The 19,997-nt window shown below is 32.5% G+C and overlaps 3 protein-coding genes across 4 annotated transcripts in view; 2 read left to right on the top strand and 1 right to left on the bottom strand.

Moving 5' to 3' along the window:
- LOC106069203 (phospholipase A and acyltransferase 4-like) overlaps window positions 1-19,997 on the bottom strand; it is a 410,743-nt gene that overhangs the window by 135,597 nt on the left and 255,149 nt on the right. The window lies entirely within an intron of this gene.
- LOC106059219 (uncharacterized) lies at window positions 1,121-8,011 on the top strand. The gene is made up of 4 exons (XM_056009452.1): window positions 1,121-1,270; window positions 2,971-3,094; window positions 4,366-4,846; window positions 5,763-8,011. Exons 2-4 carry the CDS (start codon window positions 2,995-2,997, stop codon window positions 6,007-6,009), a joined length of 828 nt encoding a protein of 275 aa, XP_055865427.1. The 5' UTR covers window positions 1,121-1,270; window positions 2,971-2,994; the 3' UTR covers window positions 6,010-8,011.
- On the top strand, window positions 13,275-19,067 carry LOC129922685 (uncharacterized). Of its 2 annotated transcripts, XM_056009460.1 has the most exons (5): window positions 13,275-13,426; window positions 14,647-14,776; window positions 16,507-16,630; window positions 17,904-18,117; window positions 18,444-19,067. In XM_056009460.1, the coding sequence occupies exons 3-5, from the start codon at window positions 16,522-16,524 to the stop codon at window positions 18,688-18,690; spliced, it is 570 nt and encodes a 189-aa protein (XP_055865435.1). In that variant the 5' UTR covers window positions 13,275-13,426; window positions 14,647-14,776; window positions 16,507-16,521; the 3' UTR covers window positions 18,691-19,067. The 2 variants fall into 2 exon arrangements, with proteins under 2 accessions (XP_055865435.1, XP_055865436.1); XM_056009461.1 differs by lacking the exon at window positions 14,647-14,776 and having other exon boundaries at window positions 13,290-13,314.

Here is a 19,997-nt window from a genome sequence, read left to right as displayed (position 1 = left end):
TCCATTGGTAAACACCAGTCTGTTAATCCATTGGTAAACACCAGACTATTTAACCATTGGTAAATTGTTGGCTATCCATCCATTAGTTTCTGGAGTTGTCTACTTTATGGCTGTTGTGATTTCCTTTTTCTCTTTAGATATATTTATTTATTTATAGAGAGAAACAGAGAGAGAGAGAAAGAGAGAGAAATGGTCTAAAGGGCATGATGATGTGGACTTAGATAAATATAGTTCTATTTTCCACATCACTGTAACCCTTTAGGTATTTAGAAATCAAAATGATCTCTTTCGGAGAAAGGGGGGGGGGGGGTCCAGCATCTTTCCTTTTTCAAAAAGTGTCTGTAGATTTGCTTTAGTTTCTTATTGGCAGGGGCTAACCTCAAACCCCAACCAATGAACCACATGACTAAAAAATTCCCTTTTTAGACCTTGCGAGCTATAAGGCAGATGATGATGAGGTCATCTGTTTCTTTGGCCAACGGTTAATGAGCAGGATGCTATGTGGCCAGAACAAAGACGGCGATTGTAGTTTTGATTTAGATTTTATTGAAGAGTGTGTCAAAACCTCCCTTGGCATAACTCATGACGGTGACGGTACGCACCGGTACGGCGTACCGGCAACATTTTCAGAGTGGGTAAAACATTATTACTTTTCTTGTATTTTAACGTTTATTATTAACTTATTAGTAGTTAAAAGTTGGGCAATCCATCATTGTGTACCTCACCTACTTTTTTTACAACTAAAAAAAAAGCCCTGTATAAGACTATCTATATATATTTATATATAACTCGTAAGAAAAACAAATTCGTTGGATTATCATATTACGAATTCTATTTTCAATTAAGTTTCAGAAAGTGGCCTTTTAAATATTTTGTCAACTTGTGTTTAGTTAGACTATAATATTAAAATCAAGTTTTATCATATATGATTTTTATATAATTTTATTTTATTTTATAGAACGAAAAAAAATGACTGTAAATGTATTACACAATAGTATTCAAAAATATAGGCCAAATAACTGTACATTCTTCCCATTATATCATTAGTAATATCTCTACAAATAGCAAAAAAACTAAAAGTAAGTGCGGGTATTCCAAGGATCTTTCCGATTTTAATGTTACGTTGTGCCTATTTATAGCTCTTATCGTCACGTTCGGGGTACGAAATACAAATTACCTTAAAATTTCAGTTTCAACCTGGATGTTCCATTATAACTTTATAAACACTTTCATTTATCAAGAAACGCATTTGATTCTCACACCTGAGCAGGTAAAAATTATTTCATTCTAATGCATTAGAATTGTTGTTTGTAGTTATTTAGCATATAATATTTGTGTAAGTGTAATATATATGACATATGAGATGATAACACATTTATTTATAGATTTAAAGATAGCAATTAAACATGTTTTGTGTATAAAAGTATAGACACTTAGCCTTATAATGATTCAACCATAAACCTTTAGTTTTGAACAGATGACATCGTTGTTTGTTAAGATAAACTAGTAGTAGAAATATCGTTCTTTATTATTATGAAGTTAGTTTTGTTAAATGATTGTAGAATGATTTACATGATTATAATATTGTAGTCTAGTACACTGTCCTGTTATATAAGAATACATTATTTTTCAAAGGATGACGAACGATTAAAACAAGTAAAAAAAAAAATCAAAGATAATAATAAGTATAGTAGTATCAATTATTTTGAATCCATCGTCTAATTTGTAATAGACCTAGAATAACAACAAGGCATCTGTGCTCTTGTAAATATGTGTACTCATTGTGTTATTTAACGTAATTTCCTGCTTTGTAATGCTCAATGCGCTGAGGTTCAATCACTTGTGTGGACCACTTGGGGGATGGGTGGTGGGGGAGAGGGTGTCCGGTCCAATCCCTTGTGTGGACCACTTGGGGGATGGGTGGTGGGGGAGAGGGTGTCCGGTCCAATCACTTGTGTGGACCACTTTGGGGATGGGTGGTGGGGGAGAGGGTGTCCGGTCCAATCCCTTGTGTGGACCACTTGGGGGATGGGTGGTGGGGGAGAGGGTGTCCGGTCCAATCACTTGTGTGGACCACTTTGGGGATGGGTGGTGGGAGAAAGGAGGGGTAAACGTTCCAATCACTAACAAAAAGGGGGTACGGTGGCTGAGTGGTAAATCGCTCGGCCCCCAGAAACTGGATTCGAATCTCGGAAAAGACTGAGATTTTGAATTTCTGGATTTTTAGGGCGCCCCTGAGTCTACCCAACTAATATGGGTACCTGACATTAGTTGGGAAAAGTAAAGACGGTTGGTCGTTGTGCTGGCCACATGACACCCTGCTCATTAACCGTTAGCCACAGAAACAGATGACCATAAACATCATCTACCCTATAGATCGGAAGGTCTGAAAGGGATTTTTTTTAAAAACTTATGTAATGAACACCTTTTACACCTAATGTTTAACTTTGCTAGAATTTTTAAATAAGAAAGTATCCCTATAAAATATATAATTTCTTAAATATATTTTTTGTCTATCCACGTGGCAGAACAAATAAAATGTATAATTAACAGCACTACATATCTATCTATCTATCTATCTATCTATCTATCTATCTGTCTATCTATCTATCTATCTATCTATCTCTCTATCTATCTATCTATCTATCTCTCTATCTATCTATCTATCTATCTATCTATCTATCTATCTATCTATCTAGATCTATCTATCTATCTGTCTATCTATCTATCTATGTATCTATCTATCTATCTATCTATCTATCTATCTATCTATCTATCTATCTATCTATCTATCTATCTATCTATCTATCTATCTATCTTTCTATCTATCTAAACATATATCTATCTATCTAAACATATATCTATCTAAACATCTATCTATCTATCTATCTATCTATCTATCTATCTATCTATCTATCTATCTATCAGGCATATTATTTTATTTATTCACATCTTTTGTGTGTATTTTAGGAATTCTAAACTACATAGTCCAAGATGACCAGTGAATGTGATGACATGGACATTGACAGTGGTGTCAGTGACATGACAGAAACTGAAAGCTTAAGCAGTGTCAGCTCCGACTCCACTATTATAGGTCTGTATTCGTTGTTCACGTAGACTCTATAAATAGTATTCATTTCTCTTCATGTGCAATCCTTCGAGTAAAACTTGTCTCCGTATGTATACAAATGTATCCGTATGTATACAAATGTATCCGTAGGTATGTATTTTAATATGCTCGTTATTTTATATTTTTCCCATAATAAAATTATTCATCTCTGATTTACCTCCTTATCAAACAAAAATCGATGGTTAAACTGATTTTACAAGTTCATCGAATAACTGTAAATATAAACAGAGTGATAAAGTGCTTAGCTTCCAAATCCTGGTGAAGACTGGTATTTTAAATTTCGGGATCTTTTGCTTCTTAGTCCAACCAGCTCTAATGGACATTGCTTATAGCTAGGGGAGGTAAAGCCGTTTGGTCCTTGTACTGGCCAGATGACACACTCGGAAACAGAGGACCTTTACATTATTAGCCCTATAGATCGCAAGGTCTGAAAGGGGCTTTTTGTTTAAATAATGATATCTAAGATCTGATTTAAAGTTCCAATTAATAAAATCAATGAAAAAAAAAAGGAAAAAAATGTCCTGCTATATTGTAATGATTTAACAGAAATCGATACAAAATAAGAATAAGAAAAGGATTAGAAATCATTTTGTATAAAATAAGGACAAATTATAAAAAAAAATTAAGAACGCATATTGAAAGATCAATGGTGTATTCTATAGATTGGCTACACCAGAAAAAAGCTTGTATTTTATTAATTTTATTCAATGCATGAAACATCTCCTAAACGACTCACTCACTAATAAAGGGAAATAAATCCATGAATTTACACTATGCTTTGGCCTAGTGGTAATGTGGTAAAGCGTCTGGCTTTCGAAGGGATCTCGGTTCCAATCAAGGTAAATACTGGGTTTGTTTTATTGCGGGCGATAGTAAAGACTGTTAGTCGTTGTGCTGGCCACATGATACCCTCCTTAATTGTGAGCTAAAGAATAGAGAAAATTATGAAAACTGTTCTATGTCTAAAAGGGGAACTTCAAATTATTAATAGTTTGACTTCATTTCCTTTTAACCTCTGGATTTTATGAAAAATTCTACAAAAGTGGTAAGGTAAGTACGAAATATCTGGTGTCCTCGGATTAGTTTAACATATTTACCTACATGTTTAAGGATAATTGCTCATTATATTAAACAAGTATAATGTCTCAGTGTGAAGAATAAATAAAGTGTTTTGTCATATTGTCATATTTAGTGATTCTAAATAAATGCATTTATATATATATATATATACAAAGGTTCACCACCTTCAAGTGTAATGATGGACAATTCAGAAGTACGTGGTCCTGAGGGTCACTTTACCTTACTGAACGATGCAGCAGCATCCAACAGGTCTGTGTTGAGTCCAGAAAGTGGAATAGGAAGTGGATCAAGCTCCCCAGCATCAAGCGTAGTAATGGGCAAGGCAGCGTCAAGCAGGTCTGTGCTGAGTCAAGATAGTGGAATCGGAAGTGGATACGGTTCCCCAGCATCAAGCGTAGTAATGGACAAAGCAGCGTCAAACAGATCTGTTCTGAGTCAAGATAGTGGAATAGGAAGAGGATCTGGTTCCCCAGCATCAAGCGTAGTAATGGGAAAAGCAGCGTCAAACAGATCTGTGATTAGTCAAGATAGTGGAATAGGAAGTGGATCAGGAAGTGGAAATGGTATGAAACTTGGTGAGCCCTTGCCTATGGAGAGAAAAGACTCGCAGACGAAAACCCAAGAATGGGTTGAACAGTAAGCTTAAGTTTTGTTTCACATCTTTTATTACATACTTGCATAATCTATCTACATTGTCTTTTATTTATACTATTACCAATACATATAATGTCAATAGAAATATATTCGATTCCGAAGATCAAGGATTGCATTGTTTCAAAGGGCTAAGCCAACCCAGTGGCGAGCTTTTAGAAGTTGTAGGCCGGTGTTGTGTTTAATTCTTCCTTACGTCTTCAGAGCCTGCAATCTACAAGGTTGTTCCTCTGGCTCACGAATGTTGTGTTCTGAGGCATTCGTGAAAGCTCTGTTGTCTCTTTCAGAAGCCATCTTATGCCAGCTACTTTCCTCTATGTAATATAGTACACATGAAATGAAAAGTTATAATAATATGTTTATCTCCAACAAAATAATTTAATTTTAAATGTATCGTTTATTAACTATTCTATTCATCCTTCCTTTAAATAACTGGTTCAAACTAACTTTTTAACTGTTTCCGACATATTTAGTACAAAAAAAAAATTAAATTAAAAAAAAAAGCTCTCATGCAGTCAATCCTGCTATAATGGCATTAGTTGGTAAAAAGTAAAGACGGTTGGTCGTTGTGCTAGCTATATGACATCCTCGTTTACACAGAAACAACATAAGCCCTATAGATAGCAAGGTCTGAAAGTGGAACTTTATTACATAAGGGTCATTATGTAATCCATCATTTTAAAATATCTAATTATTGTATGGTTTCGATATCTAAATACGTGTTAAAATCGAAGTTTAAAAAGGTTTACTTTCTAGCTCTGTCATAGATCCGTTCTTTTCTCAAAACACAATGAGTCTAAGCTATAACTGTTAACAACGCACTCATTCAGTCATCTACTTTCATTTGGTCTATTCCAGCTATATTTATTCTTTTTCATGCATTATTTAAAATTATTTTCAGGCATTTTGAAGTGTTCGTGAAAACTCTGGAAGGTAAAACTGTGACCGTACAAGTTGAAGAGCATGAAGAAGTCACAAGCTTCAGGAAGAAAGTTCAGGAGAAGACAAACGTGGAAGCCAGTCAGCAGTATCTTCACACAGCCGAAGGGAGGAAACTGCAAGACGGAGAAAGACTCAGCAATTACAATATTAAGAAACATTCCACCATTTTCTGTCAGGGCAGACTCAGGGGAGGAGAATCTTTTTAGAGATGAAAGTCACTTCAACATCGTCTCCAAGTAACAGGAAAATATATCCACTTTAATAAAAAAAAAATTACATCAATTTTTTCTTTTATTCACACATCAGTTCTGTAGGGCTCAAGCTCAATGACAAGCCTTATTTATAATTATATTAGAAAATGCAGTCCCAAAACAAGTTTTTAAGAATATGCAACTAATTTTAATATAAGCAAAAGTATACACCAGAACAGATGTAGTTCTATACAATTAATAATTGTAGTTATTAAATCTAATTTTGTAGGTGGCTTTTAATGAGTAAATAATTATATGTGGTTTTGATTACATTGTAAGTAAGTAACCAGAACATACTATGTTGTGAAGTTGTACACATTTGTTTAGTATTAAGTATAAGTGTTGATATTTTTTGCAACTAATTTTATGTCTTCAAATCAATGATAGACCTACAATCATGTTGTGAATTTACTACAGACATACATAACATTTTGAATTTTAAAAAAATAAAAAAAAAAAAAAATTAAAATCAAACGTTCTAAGCTTTGTAGTAATCTACTATATGCAAATCTTGTGTCCATTTTTAAAAAAAGAAATGATACATAAATTGATTATTAACCTATTTTTATACAAAGCTAGCAAAGTTTTGTATGTGTGCAGTAGTTGATTTATAATCACAAACAAAAATTATTTAGGCTGTATTCTGAATTTCAAAACACTCCATTTTGACATAAAATCCTTTTATAATAGACATTTAACTTTTCATTTCACAACTGAAAGCTTTACATGTACCAATTGCGAATAACCTTTTAAGCCAAATCATCTGAATCAAGTATAGCAAAATTATCACCCCAGGCTTTACATGCTTGCTAGAAATGAAAGAGGCAAAACATATTTTTAACATTATCATATAGTATGTAAATAAAGTAGATTAAAAATACATTGATGATAATTACTTGATATACTAACAAATCTTTATTGACATATTTGTCCATTTCTACTGTTACTTGTTACTAAAAGATAAACATTTATGACATTTTGATTTTTACAGTAGGTTTTGATTTTTAAATCCGCATGGTATTTTTCTGACTTCGGTATAGCAATCTGGATAAATTGTTATAGACGCGGCAACAAGCTATTGTTCTAAGCTTCCCACAGGTTGTGACTACGCAGTTTTCATTCCTTGTAAAAAGATTAATCTAATTTTAAATGCATTGGGTGAGACCTTGACATAAGGCAAATGATTGTAGTGACGCGACTGTTTGGGCGCGGGTCATTGTGGCGCTAAAAGTTCTGACGTTAGCTTTGAAATAAATATATTAGTTAACTTAAGTGATGTATATATGTTTACATTCTAACATACTCTTTAAAATATTTATAATAATGTGTTGTCTATTCGATGAAATAATATTGCATCAGATTCGAACATGAGATAGATTAGATTCCCACGATCTTATATGAGGTGTGCGCAAAAGATAACAAAGTATATATATATATACATATATATATATATATATACTAGACAGATATTACCCGCAGCCCGAGAGTCTTAACTTGCGTATTGCTGACGTAATCACTGATATAGTGCATTAGAAACAATTAAAGAAAATAATAATATTATAAATAAAGCGAATGCATGAATTCATGAATAAAAAAATATGAATGGAGCTAAAAATTACCTGAATTCTTTTTTTTTTTTATAAAAACATTGGCTTGTGTATAGATCTAAATTTAGAGACACGCATTATTAAGAATAGAGTTGCATTTATGTAAAAAAGCTTTAGAAAAAGAAGTTTGAATGTTAATTTGATTAAAATATGAAATGAATGGTGTATAATTAGTATGTTTATGTGTTACTGTATAAAACTTTTCGAAGAGACGTTCTATTATTTTAGAGTTGAATTAGAGTTTTAGACTTAGGAGACAGATATGTAACCTTTCGGGTAATGTCTAATGAAATATTGTACGTCAGGAAAAAAAATTCGCAGATTTAAAGACCGAATTTATGTAAAAATGTTTTTGAAACACAAATTTGAAGGTTAATTTTATTAAATAATGAAATCAATAGACTATGTTTTGTATTTTCATGTGTCAAAGTGAAAAAACTATATTTGCAAACTGTAGTTCTTATAAATATATATATATATATATATCTAAATCCTTTCGATCTTTTCTCATGTCATCATTGTAAACATAGTTTAGATCGAAAAAGTTACAATGCTTTCATAGAGTTGGGCAACTTTTTTTGAGGGTCTTAAGTTAGTTTTAGGGCTACAATACATATACTGCGGTCTAAGTAAGTAACCAAGGAACATTTCCGCCAAGTTGTATCAAGATTGGTCAAACGGTGTTGATTTCGGCACATACATACATACATAGACATAGATACATACATACATACGCCTTACTTTTACTTTATAGTGTAGATATACTTTTGACAAAGCCAAAAAAAAAATCATACTTGTGTAAAAAAAAAATTGCATGGATTTTTTGGGGGCATTTTAAAATTATTTTTGGATAATATTCAAACAACTTTATACTTCTCTTTAAGTAAAGATAATTACACAGGAAACCTAAGTCCCAAATCACATAAATACGAGCGGGTGTCAAAAGTGTTGCCGTTACCAAATACTTTTGTATTCATAGTTCGACGAACGACTGACGTCTTGTTATTCCAGGATATGGTCCCCGGTACGAAGCCTAGCGCCTTACCACTAAGCCACCGCGCATCCTTAATAAAAGTGCTTACTATAAATATAACAGTTTTAAATTGGTTTTATTTTAATCTATAATTGAAAAGGTAGCATAAAAAAGTTGTATTGCTTCTTAATCAAATTCAACTGAACAGACCTGATGACTGTTTATAATTTTAAGGTTATATTTTTTTTTAAGGCTTAATTATAGCGAGATATCTTACCAGGGAGCTTTGCACAGCCAAGTTTTCCCTAGCCGGCATCTGACTTCTATATGAGACGGTGCGAAAAATGTTTATAAATGCCTATTTATATGTGGTGAACTCTATTGTGAATACAAAAATAACTACATTTGAGCTAATTACGGTAATTTAACTCTTTCTTTCCGTAATTATTTTCCATGTTCAGTTGGTGTTATTCATTTTGCTAATTTGTGTTTCACCCTTTTTGATCTAACTTCAAAAAATGTTGTGTACGTAATCTGGAAATGTAATATAATATATATATAATTATAGAAAAATGCATGCTCTTTTTATATAACACAAATTAAAATTTATATATCCAAAATTTAATTTAATTTAATCAAGTGGGGTCGGATCAACGTTGGTATCGTTAGTTAGAAGAAAAGAGTTAATTTAAAGGAAATTATATTTTGAAAAAAAAAACAAAAAAAAAACTGTTAAACTATAGTTTTCATTTCACAGTAGTTATCCTTTTTTCATTCTTAATGTATGCACAAACTGTTAAATTTGTAGGAAAATCGTTAGGGCCATTTTTTCGACATACATGTCCAACGTCCAGTTTTCATCATTGATGAGTTCGCAAATTCGTTGAATTATATAATGAAATAAAAAGTGTGGGTACTGTTAAAAATTGAACTATTAATCTAGAATTTGTTAAGAATTCTACTTTAGGATATAGTGTAATCTTTTTTAGTTCTTTGTAGTATTAATGTTAAACAGAGTAGCTTGTTTCATAGTTAGATCGATATATACATTCATAAATACTTACATACATTTATACATACTGTCAAGACTCATTTTCTCTCTAATATACGTCTGTGTCATGCTAAATGTACCCAAGTCCTGGGCAATACCATAACGACACATACAACGACAAAATAAGATTCAGAATGCCATTTAACCGACATATAACATGTTTAATTACATTATTTGCACTATAATACAGAATCAGTTAAGACATTTAAAATATCCAGTATCGATTAGAAATATACCAGCTTAATACTCCATAGACTGAATAGTTACAACACAGAAAAATAGAGTCTACACTTGGACTATCTATATCCAAAAAGTCCAACTGTCCCGGACTAGGAACAAAAACACACTGCCTTAATTTGAGTTGCATTATATTCAACAAAAACATCTCACCAAGTAAAAACAACCCAAAACAATAACAGTTTTGAAGTCAACAACCTGAATTTGCCCCCCTTCTCCTCTACAATAAACAGGAGACCCAGGCTGACCAGAACTCAGTCCTGACACATACCTACATATCTACATATTGCAAACATACATAAATACACATACATGTATTCTAACGAAACTTAAATCATTAAAAAGTAACCTTTTAAATGCATTTATTAGTGGTAATTAATTACATTTGTCTGAAAAAGAAAAAAAATATATCCATTTCAATGTATGGCTGTAAATGAGAACTTCTCCATTAATATATTTTTTTTTCCTGTTGTTTTATTGTTCATCTTTTCTTTTTAATCTTGCTTACTTGAATACTAAAACAGTTTACCTCTTTGTCCCAAAACATTTGGTGTGTTTGATATAAAAGCTAATGTCAGGAAAATATATTGTAGACTGAGTTCCATGTTGTAATAAGTCTGTATAAAGTACAAAAAAAAAGGTTATACTTTTTTAGAAAAATAAAAATCTTATTCAAAAATAAAATACAATAGTTACTACCGTCTTATTTGGTTTTCTTTGTTTTGTTTTTGTTGTTAATGGAATATCATGATGTAATCTTTTAAAATATTTGTTTCTTCTTTTTTTTAACGAAAACAAAAAAAATTATTCAAATATGTTTTGATAAGATGCAGATTTTACTTGTATAAAGGGCCTACTGTACTGATGATAAATGGTAGGCCTATAACCAGGAAAAGGAAGGACTCCAATAGAAGTAGTGATCAAGGCAGACATAAATGCTTTTGTCTTGTATTGTGAAAAAAAAAGACATGTTCTATCGATTAAAAAAAAATTAATGTTTAATAGATACATGTCTGTCTAATAAATATCTAAAAAGAAATACGTTGCAAAAAAAAAAATACCAAAAATATGTAAATTACTTAACCTTAGTATTTATTAAGATGCAACAGGGAACTTGGACTTGTGGTTTAAAAAAAAAATATATACACCATACTGCAACATATTAAAAGATTCTATGAGTTAGCCACGTGGAGGTAGCCATTTTTTTCCTGGGGTGGGCAGGGGCGTCAGCAGGATTTTTGCAGGATGGACGTTCGAGTTGGTAGCTAGGGCTCCTATTTGTAGTTTCAACTTTTTTATTACAGAGGAGAATATTAAAAAAAAACAATTAGTGCCTCCTTCCCCCCCCCCTCCCGATACCTATGCAATATTAAGTTCACTGTAAATACTTGTTTCATGAATAAAATAAAAATCTAACATGTGAACAAACCATTAACTGTACACGTTGGTAAGTTTACCCGTGCGGCCCGTTTATACCTAATATGGGAAGCGTGGTCGAGAGGCCAAGTGCGCTTGATTTTGGCTTGGCTTGGCTACCTAGAAGGGGGCTCGAGGTTCGACACCCGACTCGGGCAGAGTTGTGTTTAGTGAGCGCCTAAAGGCAGCACGGAAAACCAACTCCGATACCCCCCACTGGTCCACAAATTGGACCAAAAGCGCTGTGACAAGAGGGACAATAAGGGTGGCTACCTTTATTTTTTTTTATTAGAGTTAGCCCTCTTTATTACTTGATTTAAGTCCCTGTCAATTGTTTACGATCGCCACTCTCTCTTGAGCCTTTCAACTGACCAGTGTATTTTGAATTAAATCTATATACTGTTTAACTCATCCTTGTGTTGTACTATTGTTGTGTTACTCAAGAGGAGTGTGCCACTGTTGTGGGAAGAGTATTTCGATAATGAGCTAAGTAGATTTTATCAATTTGTTAGTACTAAATTGATTTATGTAAATGGTATAGGCATAGGTCTACTTAGTCTCTTATCCTCTTCTGTATGTTTTTTTTTTTGAAAGACATATTTTGTTTAGATACGAGACAGTAGTGTGTCTCATGAATGACGTCATTTCATAGTTAATGTATGTATGATATTATTGTAAACTAATGTAAACCCTCGCTTTGGTTTTTGACATAAAATGTCTCATGAATGACGTCATTTCATTGTTAATGCATGTATGGTATTATTATAAACCATCTTTTTGGTTTTTTGGCATAAGACATTATTGTGCCTCTATGATGGTGGTCCTTTCATTTTATTGACCTGAAACTGTCTTGCTACTTTGCTTAGTTTCATTATGTCATTTTCTTTTGGTGAGCCTTTATTGCCATTTATATTTTTCATGATCTTTTCCTTTTGTTTGTAAATAAACTCCTTTTTTTTTTGTTGCAACTGAAATCTCAGAATTATTATTTGTTTGTCTCGGTAGTATTATACATCTAGAGGCTATAGTTATTAGCCTAGATAATATAATTGGGACCACAAAGTACCACTGGACTAACTTGCTAGTACAGTACAGGTCACTGGTCTTATGACCTATCCTATTTTTAGGTCACAAGCGCTCTGAGCATGCTAAAAGCATGAAAGTAGCGCTATATAAAAGCTATAATAATAATAATAACGATAGATCAAACAAAAAATACTCGTTGCGATGGGCGGTGATGAACGCGTATCTGTCAGTTCTGATATTCTTTTGTACACTGCAGCTCTTTCATCGATTTAGTTTGAACACAAAGCAGGTTGAACTTGAAAAGTGAGACGCCAATGAAGAAACAAACGAATCAAGATACGCAAAATGTATAGCGTGTTCTGTAATAACTTCCAAAATTCCATAATATATACATATTATATATATATTTATATATATATTTTTATTTACATTTCTTTTTAGAGTTTTATTTTTAAAAATTGTGCAAGTTTTCCCAAACTTTGTTTTTTTCCCCCGAGGGGGGGGGGGGGGCGAGCACCATGAATTGGGGTCAGGAGCGCAACTTCTTGACAAAAGGGATGTTATAGGGTGTGTGTGTTTCCTAGGCGGCGGTAAGAAGAGGTTAAGATATGAAGATGATGAATTTAGCGTAATGCGAATGTGAAACGGCAGACAATCTTGAAACATGAAAGAGTAAAGACGTTGTTTTGTCGTGAGCTACATTACGTTTAAATGTCAGATTATATCAATAGTATTAGATCTCTATATCAAATTAATTCTGTGAAAACTGTAATAACAGTTATATTTAGTTCATGTTCAAATTAGAAGTTCGTTCAAGTTATTTAAAGTTTATTTAGTAAAAATATAAAACTCCTACATTTGTTCAGTTGTACTAGTTGTCTGGGGTGACAAGCCAACGACCAACTAACAACAAGGAGAGGGAGCGGCGAAAAACATGTTTTATTTTCAGTGTAATTTATCTGAATATTAGTACAATTACATGTTTAAAAAATAAAATATCTCAAGTAGGAGACGTCGTTTTATCTTCTTATAAGACCTTGTTAAAGGTAGACTTTTTGCGAGGTGCGTATGCAACAATATGGGTCAAAACGTTTTGAAGAAAAAATTTCAAAAGTCTTCCCTAGTGTGATTCTTCTAGATTTTTGGTTGGTCTCAGAATAGTCGAATTTCTTCTGCCTATTGCACTTTACTATAGTGACGACGTTTATGTGAAAAAACAAACGACCTCTACAGAGACGTTTTACTTAACACGAAGAATATTTTTTAAAAGTTCATATTAAGACTTAATATTGCCCTGGACTTTTTTTTATTATGATGAATAGTGCGTTCTGAAAGAAAACACATCAATATTAGCCTTTTTAAAATTCTCTCTTCTTACTAAGAGAAAAAGGCCAGAAGACGCTTAGCGCCGAGTCCTGCCCGGAATCAAATCTCTTGCCGACTTGAGCAAAAACCTGCCGCATCTTCAATTCTATCTCCATGAAGAAACTTTTACAACGCTTACAATTTATGTAGGCAACACTATTTCGGAAAAAAATAACTGACCATAGGTCTATTATATACAAGTGAAACTGACTCATTTTAGTTAAATTTCATTACCTATATTTGGGTTCTATACATGTTTAAAAATATAACTGAAAAAAAAAACAACAACTAAATATTGTGTTATAATTCAGCTAACGTTTCTTTTTTTTGCATTAAATTCTTTAAAAAAAAATGCAAAGTTAAAATTGAAAATAAAACATCTTAGAGAGCATGGGGATACGACAACGATGAAGACATGAAAGGAAAAAGAAATGTACAAAAATGAATTTAAATCAAAGAGCTCTTTAGGTACAGAGCTCAGATGAAATCTTAATGAATTTTTTTCTAATAAAAAAATGGGGGCGACATTTTTAATTTTGCACGCAGGCGGCCACAACCCTCGCGGCGGCCCTGAATTTTATATAAATATATATATATATGAATTTCAGGATAATTTGCAGAAATAGACCTTATATATATATTTTGTTAATGAGTTTAGTTAGACTACAATATTGAAACCACGTTTTATCATATATGATTATATAAAGACCATTTTCCATATTATATTGAACAAAATAGAATGACTGTAAATGTAATACAATATACGTTTCTGTATTCGAAAATGTAGGCCAAATAACTGTAACTTTATCCCAATATATCTGTATTAACATCCCTACAAATAGCAACGAAAATAAAAGTAAGTGCAGGTATTTCTCCGGATCTTTCCAATTTTACTGTTACGTTGTGCCTATTTATAGCTCTTATCGTCACGTTCGGGGTATGAAAAACAAATTACCTTAGAATTTCAGTTTCAACATGGATGTTTCGTTACGCTTTATAAACACGTTCATTTATCAAAAAACGCATTTGATTCTCACACCTGAGCAGGTAACTTTTTTTTTTCATTTTAATGCATTAGAATTTTTGTTTGTAGTTATTTAGCATATAATATCTGTGTAATATGTATGACATTTGAGATGACAACTCATTATTTATAAATTTAAAGATAGCAATTAAACTTGTTTGTGTATACAAGTATAGACACTAAGCATTGTAATGATTCAACTATAAACCTTTAGTTTTCAATAGATGAAATTGTTGTTTGGTAAGATCTACCAGTAGAAGAAATATCTTTGTTTATTATGATAAATTTAGTTTTTAAATGTTTATAATATTTTGTTTAGTATATTGCCAAGATACATAGACCTACATCAGTTTTCGAGTAAAACTAGTAAAATAAAAAAATAAAACATTTAAAATCAGAGATTAGGATATTATTCAAATCAATAATTTTGAACCAATCGTGTTATTACTTTGTAATAAATCTAGAATAAAAATAAAAAATTTGTGTGATTGAAAATATTTGTACCGACTGATTTGTTTAACTCAATTTCGTACTGTTAGAATGCTTAATGTTCTATGGTCCAATCACTTATGTGGACTACATTGGGGGTGGGGGTAGCCGGAGAGAAGCGTAACCGGGAGATCGTTTCTGTTCTGGCTTTTCAAAAGCAATTAAAAGAAAAAAAGTTGGTCGACCTTATCTCTAACTCGAAGTCTCAAGTCTCCTTGATGGGAGATTGATATTTTAGATGGGGAGTTCGCTTATGGATGGATGGATGGATAGATAGATATATAGATAGATAGGCCTATGTCCATCCATCCATCTATCCATCTATCCATCTATCTATATATATATATATATCTAAAAGGTTTTATACTTATCTATCTTTTATGGGCGATGACTAAAATCTCTACAAAATGCTTGTCTCCCCCTAGCTAGTACTGTCTTTATTAAAACAAAATGAATCAGAAAACAACCTACCTACCTACCTATCTATCTATCTATCTATCTATCTATCTATCTATCTATCTATCTATCTATCTATCTATCTATCTATCTATCTATCTATCTATCTATCTATCTTTATACCTACCTACCTATCTACCTATCTATCTATATTTATATAGATATATTATCTGTCTGTCTGTCTATCTATCTATCTATCTATCTATCTATCTATCTATCTATCTATCTAACTATCTATCTATCTATCTATCTATCTATCTATCTATCTATCTATCTATCTATCTATCTATCTAACCATCTATCTATCTATCTATCTATCTATCTATCTAACTATCTATCTATCTATCTATCTATCTATCTATCTATCTATCTATATATATATATATATAGATATATATCTATATAGCTATCCATCCATCTATCTATCTATCTATCTATCTATCTATCTATCTATCTATCTATCTATCTATCTATCTATCTATCTATCTATCTATCTATCTATCTATCTATCTATCTATCTTTCTTTCTTTCTTTCTATCTATATATCTATCTATCCATCTATCTATCTATCTATCTATCTATCTATCTATCTATCTATCTATCTATCTATCTTTCTTTCTTTCTTTCTTTCTATCTATCTATCTATCTATCTATCTATCTATCTACCTATCTATCTATCTATCTTAATATCTATCTATCTATCTATCTATCTATCTATCAATCTTATCTATCTATTTATCTATCTATCTATCTTTTTGTCTATCTAGCATATTCTTTTATTTATTCATATCTTTTGTGTGCTTAACAGGATTTCTAAACTAACATGTCCAAACTGACCAGTGAATGTGATGACATGGACATTGACAGTGGTGTCAGTGACATGACAGAAACTGAAAGCTTAAGCAGTGTCACCTCCGACTCTACTATCATAGGTCTGTATTCATTTATCACGTAGGCACTATAAATGGTATTCATTTCTCTTCATGTTCAATCCTTCGATTGAAACTATAATCCGCATTTTAAAATGATCGTCATTTGATATTAATAATTTTTTCCCATCAGAAAGTTTTTTTTTTATCCTTTTCAAACAAAAGCGATGGTTAAGTTGATTTTACGAGTTCAACGAATAATTGTTTAATAAGGCTGACCGTTGAAGAGCTTGTATTACGTACAGGGGGTCCCGGGTTCAAATCCTGGTGAGACTGGAATTTCGGGATCTTTGGGCTCCTCTGAGTCCACGCAGCTCTAATGGACATAAATTGTACCTGGAGGAGGAAAAGGCGGTTGGTCCTTGTGCTGGCCACATAAAACCCTCAGAAACAGATGACCTTTACATCATCAGCCCTAAAGATTTCAAGGTCTGAAAGGGATATTTAGTTTCCTCTTTGTTTAACCATTTATATCTAAGATCTGATTTAATTTCACAATTAATACATGTAATGAAAATTAAATAACAAAATAAATAAAGAGATGTGAAATGTTGTCATGTCATAAAACTCAATACAAAATAAGAAAATGAAAAGGATGAAAAATGATTTTGCAAATAATCAGGACAAATTATAAACAACGTGAAGAACACCTTTTTAAGATCAATGTTGTATCCTATAGATTGGATACAACAAAAAAGCGTATATAGAACATCCACATTCGTATCTATAATATACACACAGAATAATTAACACATACACACACTACTAAAGGGAAATAAATGCATGAAATTTAACACTATGCGGTGGCTGAGCTGTAATGAAGTAGAGCGCTCGGATTTCGAAGGGATCCCGGGTCCAAATCTATGTAAAGACTGGGGCTTTTTTTATTTACGGACGTTAGTAAAATCGGTTAGTCGTTGTGCTGGCCACATGATACCCTCCTTAACTGTGGGCTAATGAAAAACAAATACATATATGTATGTAGTTCTAACGGGCCAGTCATCTAATGTCCTAAAGTGAAATTTTAAATTATTAACACTTTAACTACATTTATTATAAGTTTTAACTCTTATGAATAATTGTACAAAAGTGGTAATGTAAGGACAAAATAATAGATGTTTAACATCTTTATCTGCATATTTAAGTATAGCGGCTCATTATATTAAACAAATATAATGTCTCAGTTTGAAGAATGAATAAAATTATTGGCCACATTGTCATTTTTAGTGATTCTAAATAAATGTATTTATACAAAAAAAAACTATTTCATTCTAAGGTTCACCACCTTCAAGTGTAATGGGCGATTCAGAAGTACGTGGCGCTGAGAATCACTTCACCCTCGTAAATGATGCAGCGTCAAACAGTTCTGTGGTTAGTCCAGATAGTGGAATAGGAAGTGGATCTGGAAGTGGAAATGGAATGAAACTTGGAGAGCCCTTACCTTTTGAGCGAAAAGACCCACAGACGAGTACCCAAGAATGGGTTGAAAGGTAAGCTTAAGATTTGTTTCGCATTATCTAAAACATACTTGCATAATCTATCTACTTTCTTTTGTATTCATTGTATTACCAATACAAGAAATGACAATAAGAATATATTCGACTTCGAAGATTAAGAATTGCAGTGTTTCAAAGAGCTAGGGGTGTATTTAAGTTTTATTAAAGTCTTCAGAGCCTGTTCGTCGATCCGTTCAAAGCACACTGAGCCTATGCTATAAATGTTAACAACGCACTCATTCAGTCATTTACTTTCATTTAGTCTTTCCTATCTATATTTATTAACATTCAGAAATTGTGTTTTTTTTTATTATTTACAGGCATTTTGAGGTGTTCGTTAAAACTCTGGATGGTAAAACTTTGACCATACAAGTTGAAGAGCATGAAGAAGTCACAAGCTTCAGGAAGAAAGTTCAGGAGAAGACAAACGTGGATGCAAGTCAGCATTATTTTCACACAGCAGATGGAAAGAAACTGGAAGACGGAGAAAGACTCAGCAAATACGACATTAAGAAACATTCCACCATTTTCTGTCAGGGTAGACTCAGGGGAGGAGAGTATATTTAGAGATGAAAGTCACTTTAACATCGTCTCCAAGTAATTAAATGCATTAGTTACTGGTAATTAATTAAATTTGTTTGAAATAGAAAAAAAAATCAATATGAATGTATGGCTTTAGGTGAGAACTTTTCCCCTAAAATATTTTTCTTTCTTTTGTTTTATTGTTCATCTTTTCTTTTTAATCTTGCTTACTTGAATACTAAAACAATTTACCGCTTTGTCCCAAAACATTAGGTGTGTTTGATATCAAGGCCAATGTCAGGAAAATAAATTGTAGACTCAGTTCCATGTTTTATTAAGTCTGTATAAAGTAAAAAAAAAAAGTTAGAATTTTTTAGAAAAATAAAAATCTTAATTCAAAAATAAAATACAATAGTTACTGCCGTCTTATTTGGTTTTTTTTGTTTTGGTGTTGTTTTTGTTGTTAATGGAATATCATGATGTGTTCTATTTAAATATTTGTTTCTTAATTTTTTTTATGAAAACAAAAAATTATTAAAATATGTTTTCATAAGATGCAGATTTTACTTGTATAAAGGGCCTACAGTACTGATGATAAATGGTAAGCCTATAACCAGGAAAAGGAAGGACTCCAACAGAAGTGTTGATCAAGGCAGACATAAATGTATTTGTCTTGTATTGTGAAAAAAAAAGACATGTTCTATCGATTACAAAAGTTTAATGTTTTATAGATACATGTCTGTCTAATAAATGTCTAAAAAGAAATACCTTATGTCTTTATTAAGCGCCAAGATGCAACATGGATCTTGGTCTTGTGGTTTAAAAAAAGTTAATTATGTACACCATACTGCAACATATTGCACTATCCTATGAGCTAGCCACGTGGAGGTAGCCATACTTTTTTCCGGGGGTGGGCAGGGGCGTCCGCAGAATTTTTTGCAGGGGGGGGGCGTGCAAGTTGGCAGCAACGGCTCCTATTTGTAGTTTCAACTTTTTAATTACAGAGGAGAATTTTAAAGAAAACAACTGGTGCCTCCTCGCCCCCCCCCCATACCTATGCAATATTAAGTTCACTGTAAATACTTGTTTCATGAAATAAATAAAATAAAAATCTAACATGTGAACAAACTATTTACTGTACACGTTGGTAAGTTTACCCGTGCGGCCCGTTTATCCCAAAGATGGGAAGCGTGCGCTTGAACTTGGCTTGGCTTGGCTACCTAGAAGGGGGCTCGAGGTTCTACACTCAACTTAGGGCAGAGTTGTGTTTAGTGAGCGCCTAAAGGCAGCACGGAAAACCAACTCCTAGATACCCCTACCCCACACTGGTCCACAAATTGGACCAAAAGCGC

The sequence above is a fragment of the Biomphalaria glabrata genome, chromosome 14, assembly GCF_947242115.1.
Source record: "Biomphalaria glabrata chromosome 14, xgBioGlab47.1, whole genome shotgun sequence".
Classification (NCBI taxonomy): domain Eukaryota; kingdom Metazoa; phylum Mollusca; class Gastropoda; family Planorbidae; genus Biomphalaria; species Biomphalaria glabrata.
The sequence above is the reverse complement of the archived record's forward strand: the minus strand, read 5'-3'. Positions and strand labels throughout refer to the sequence as shown.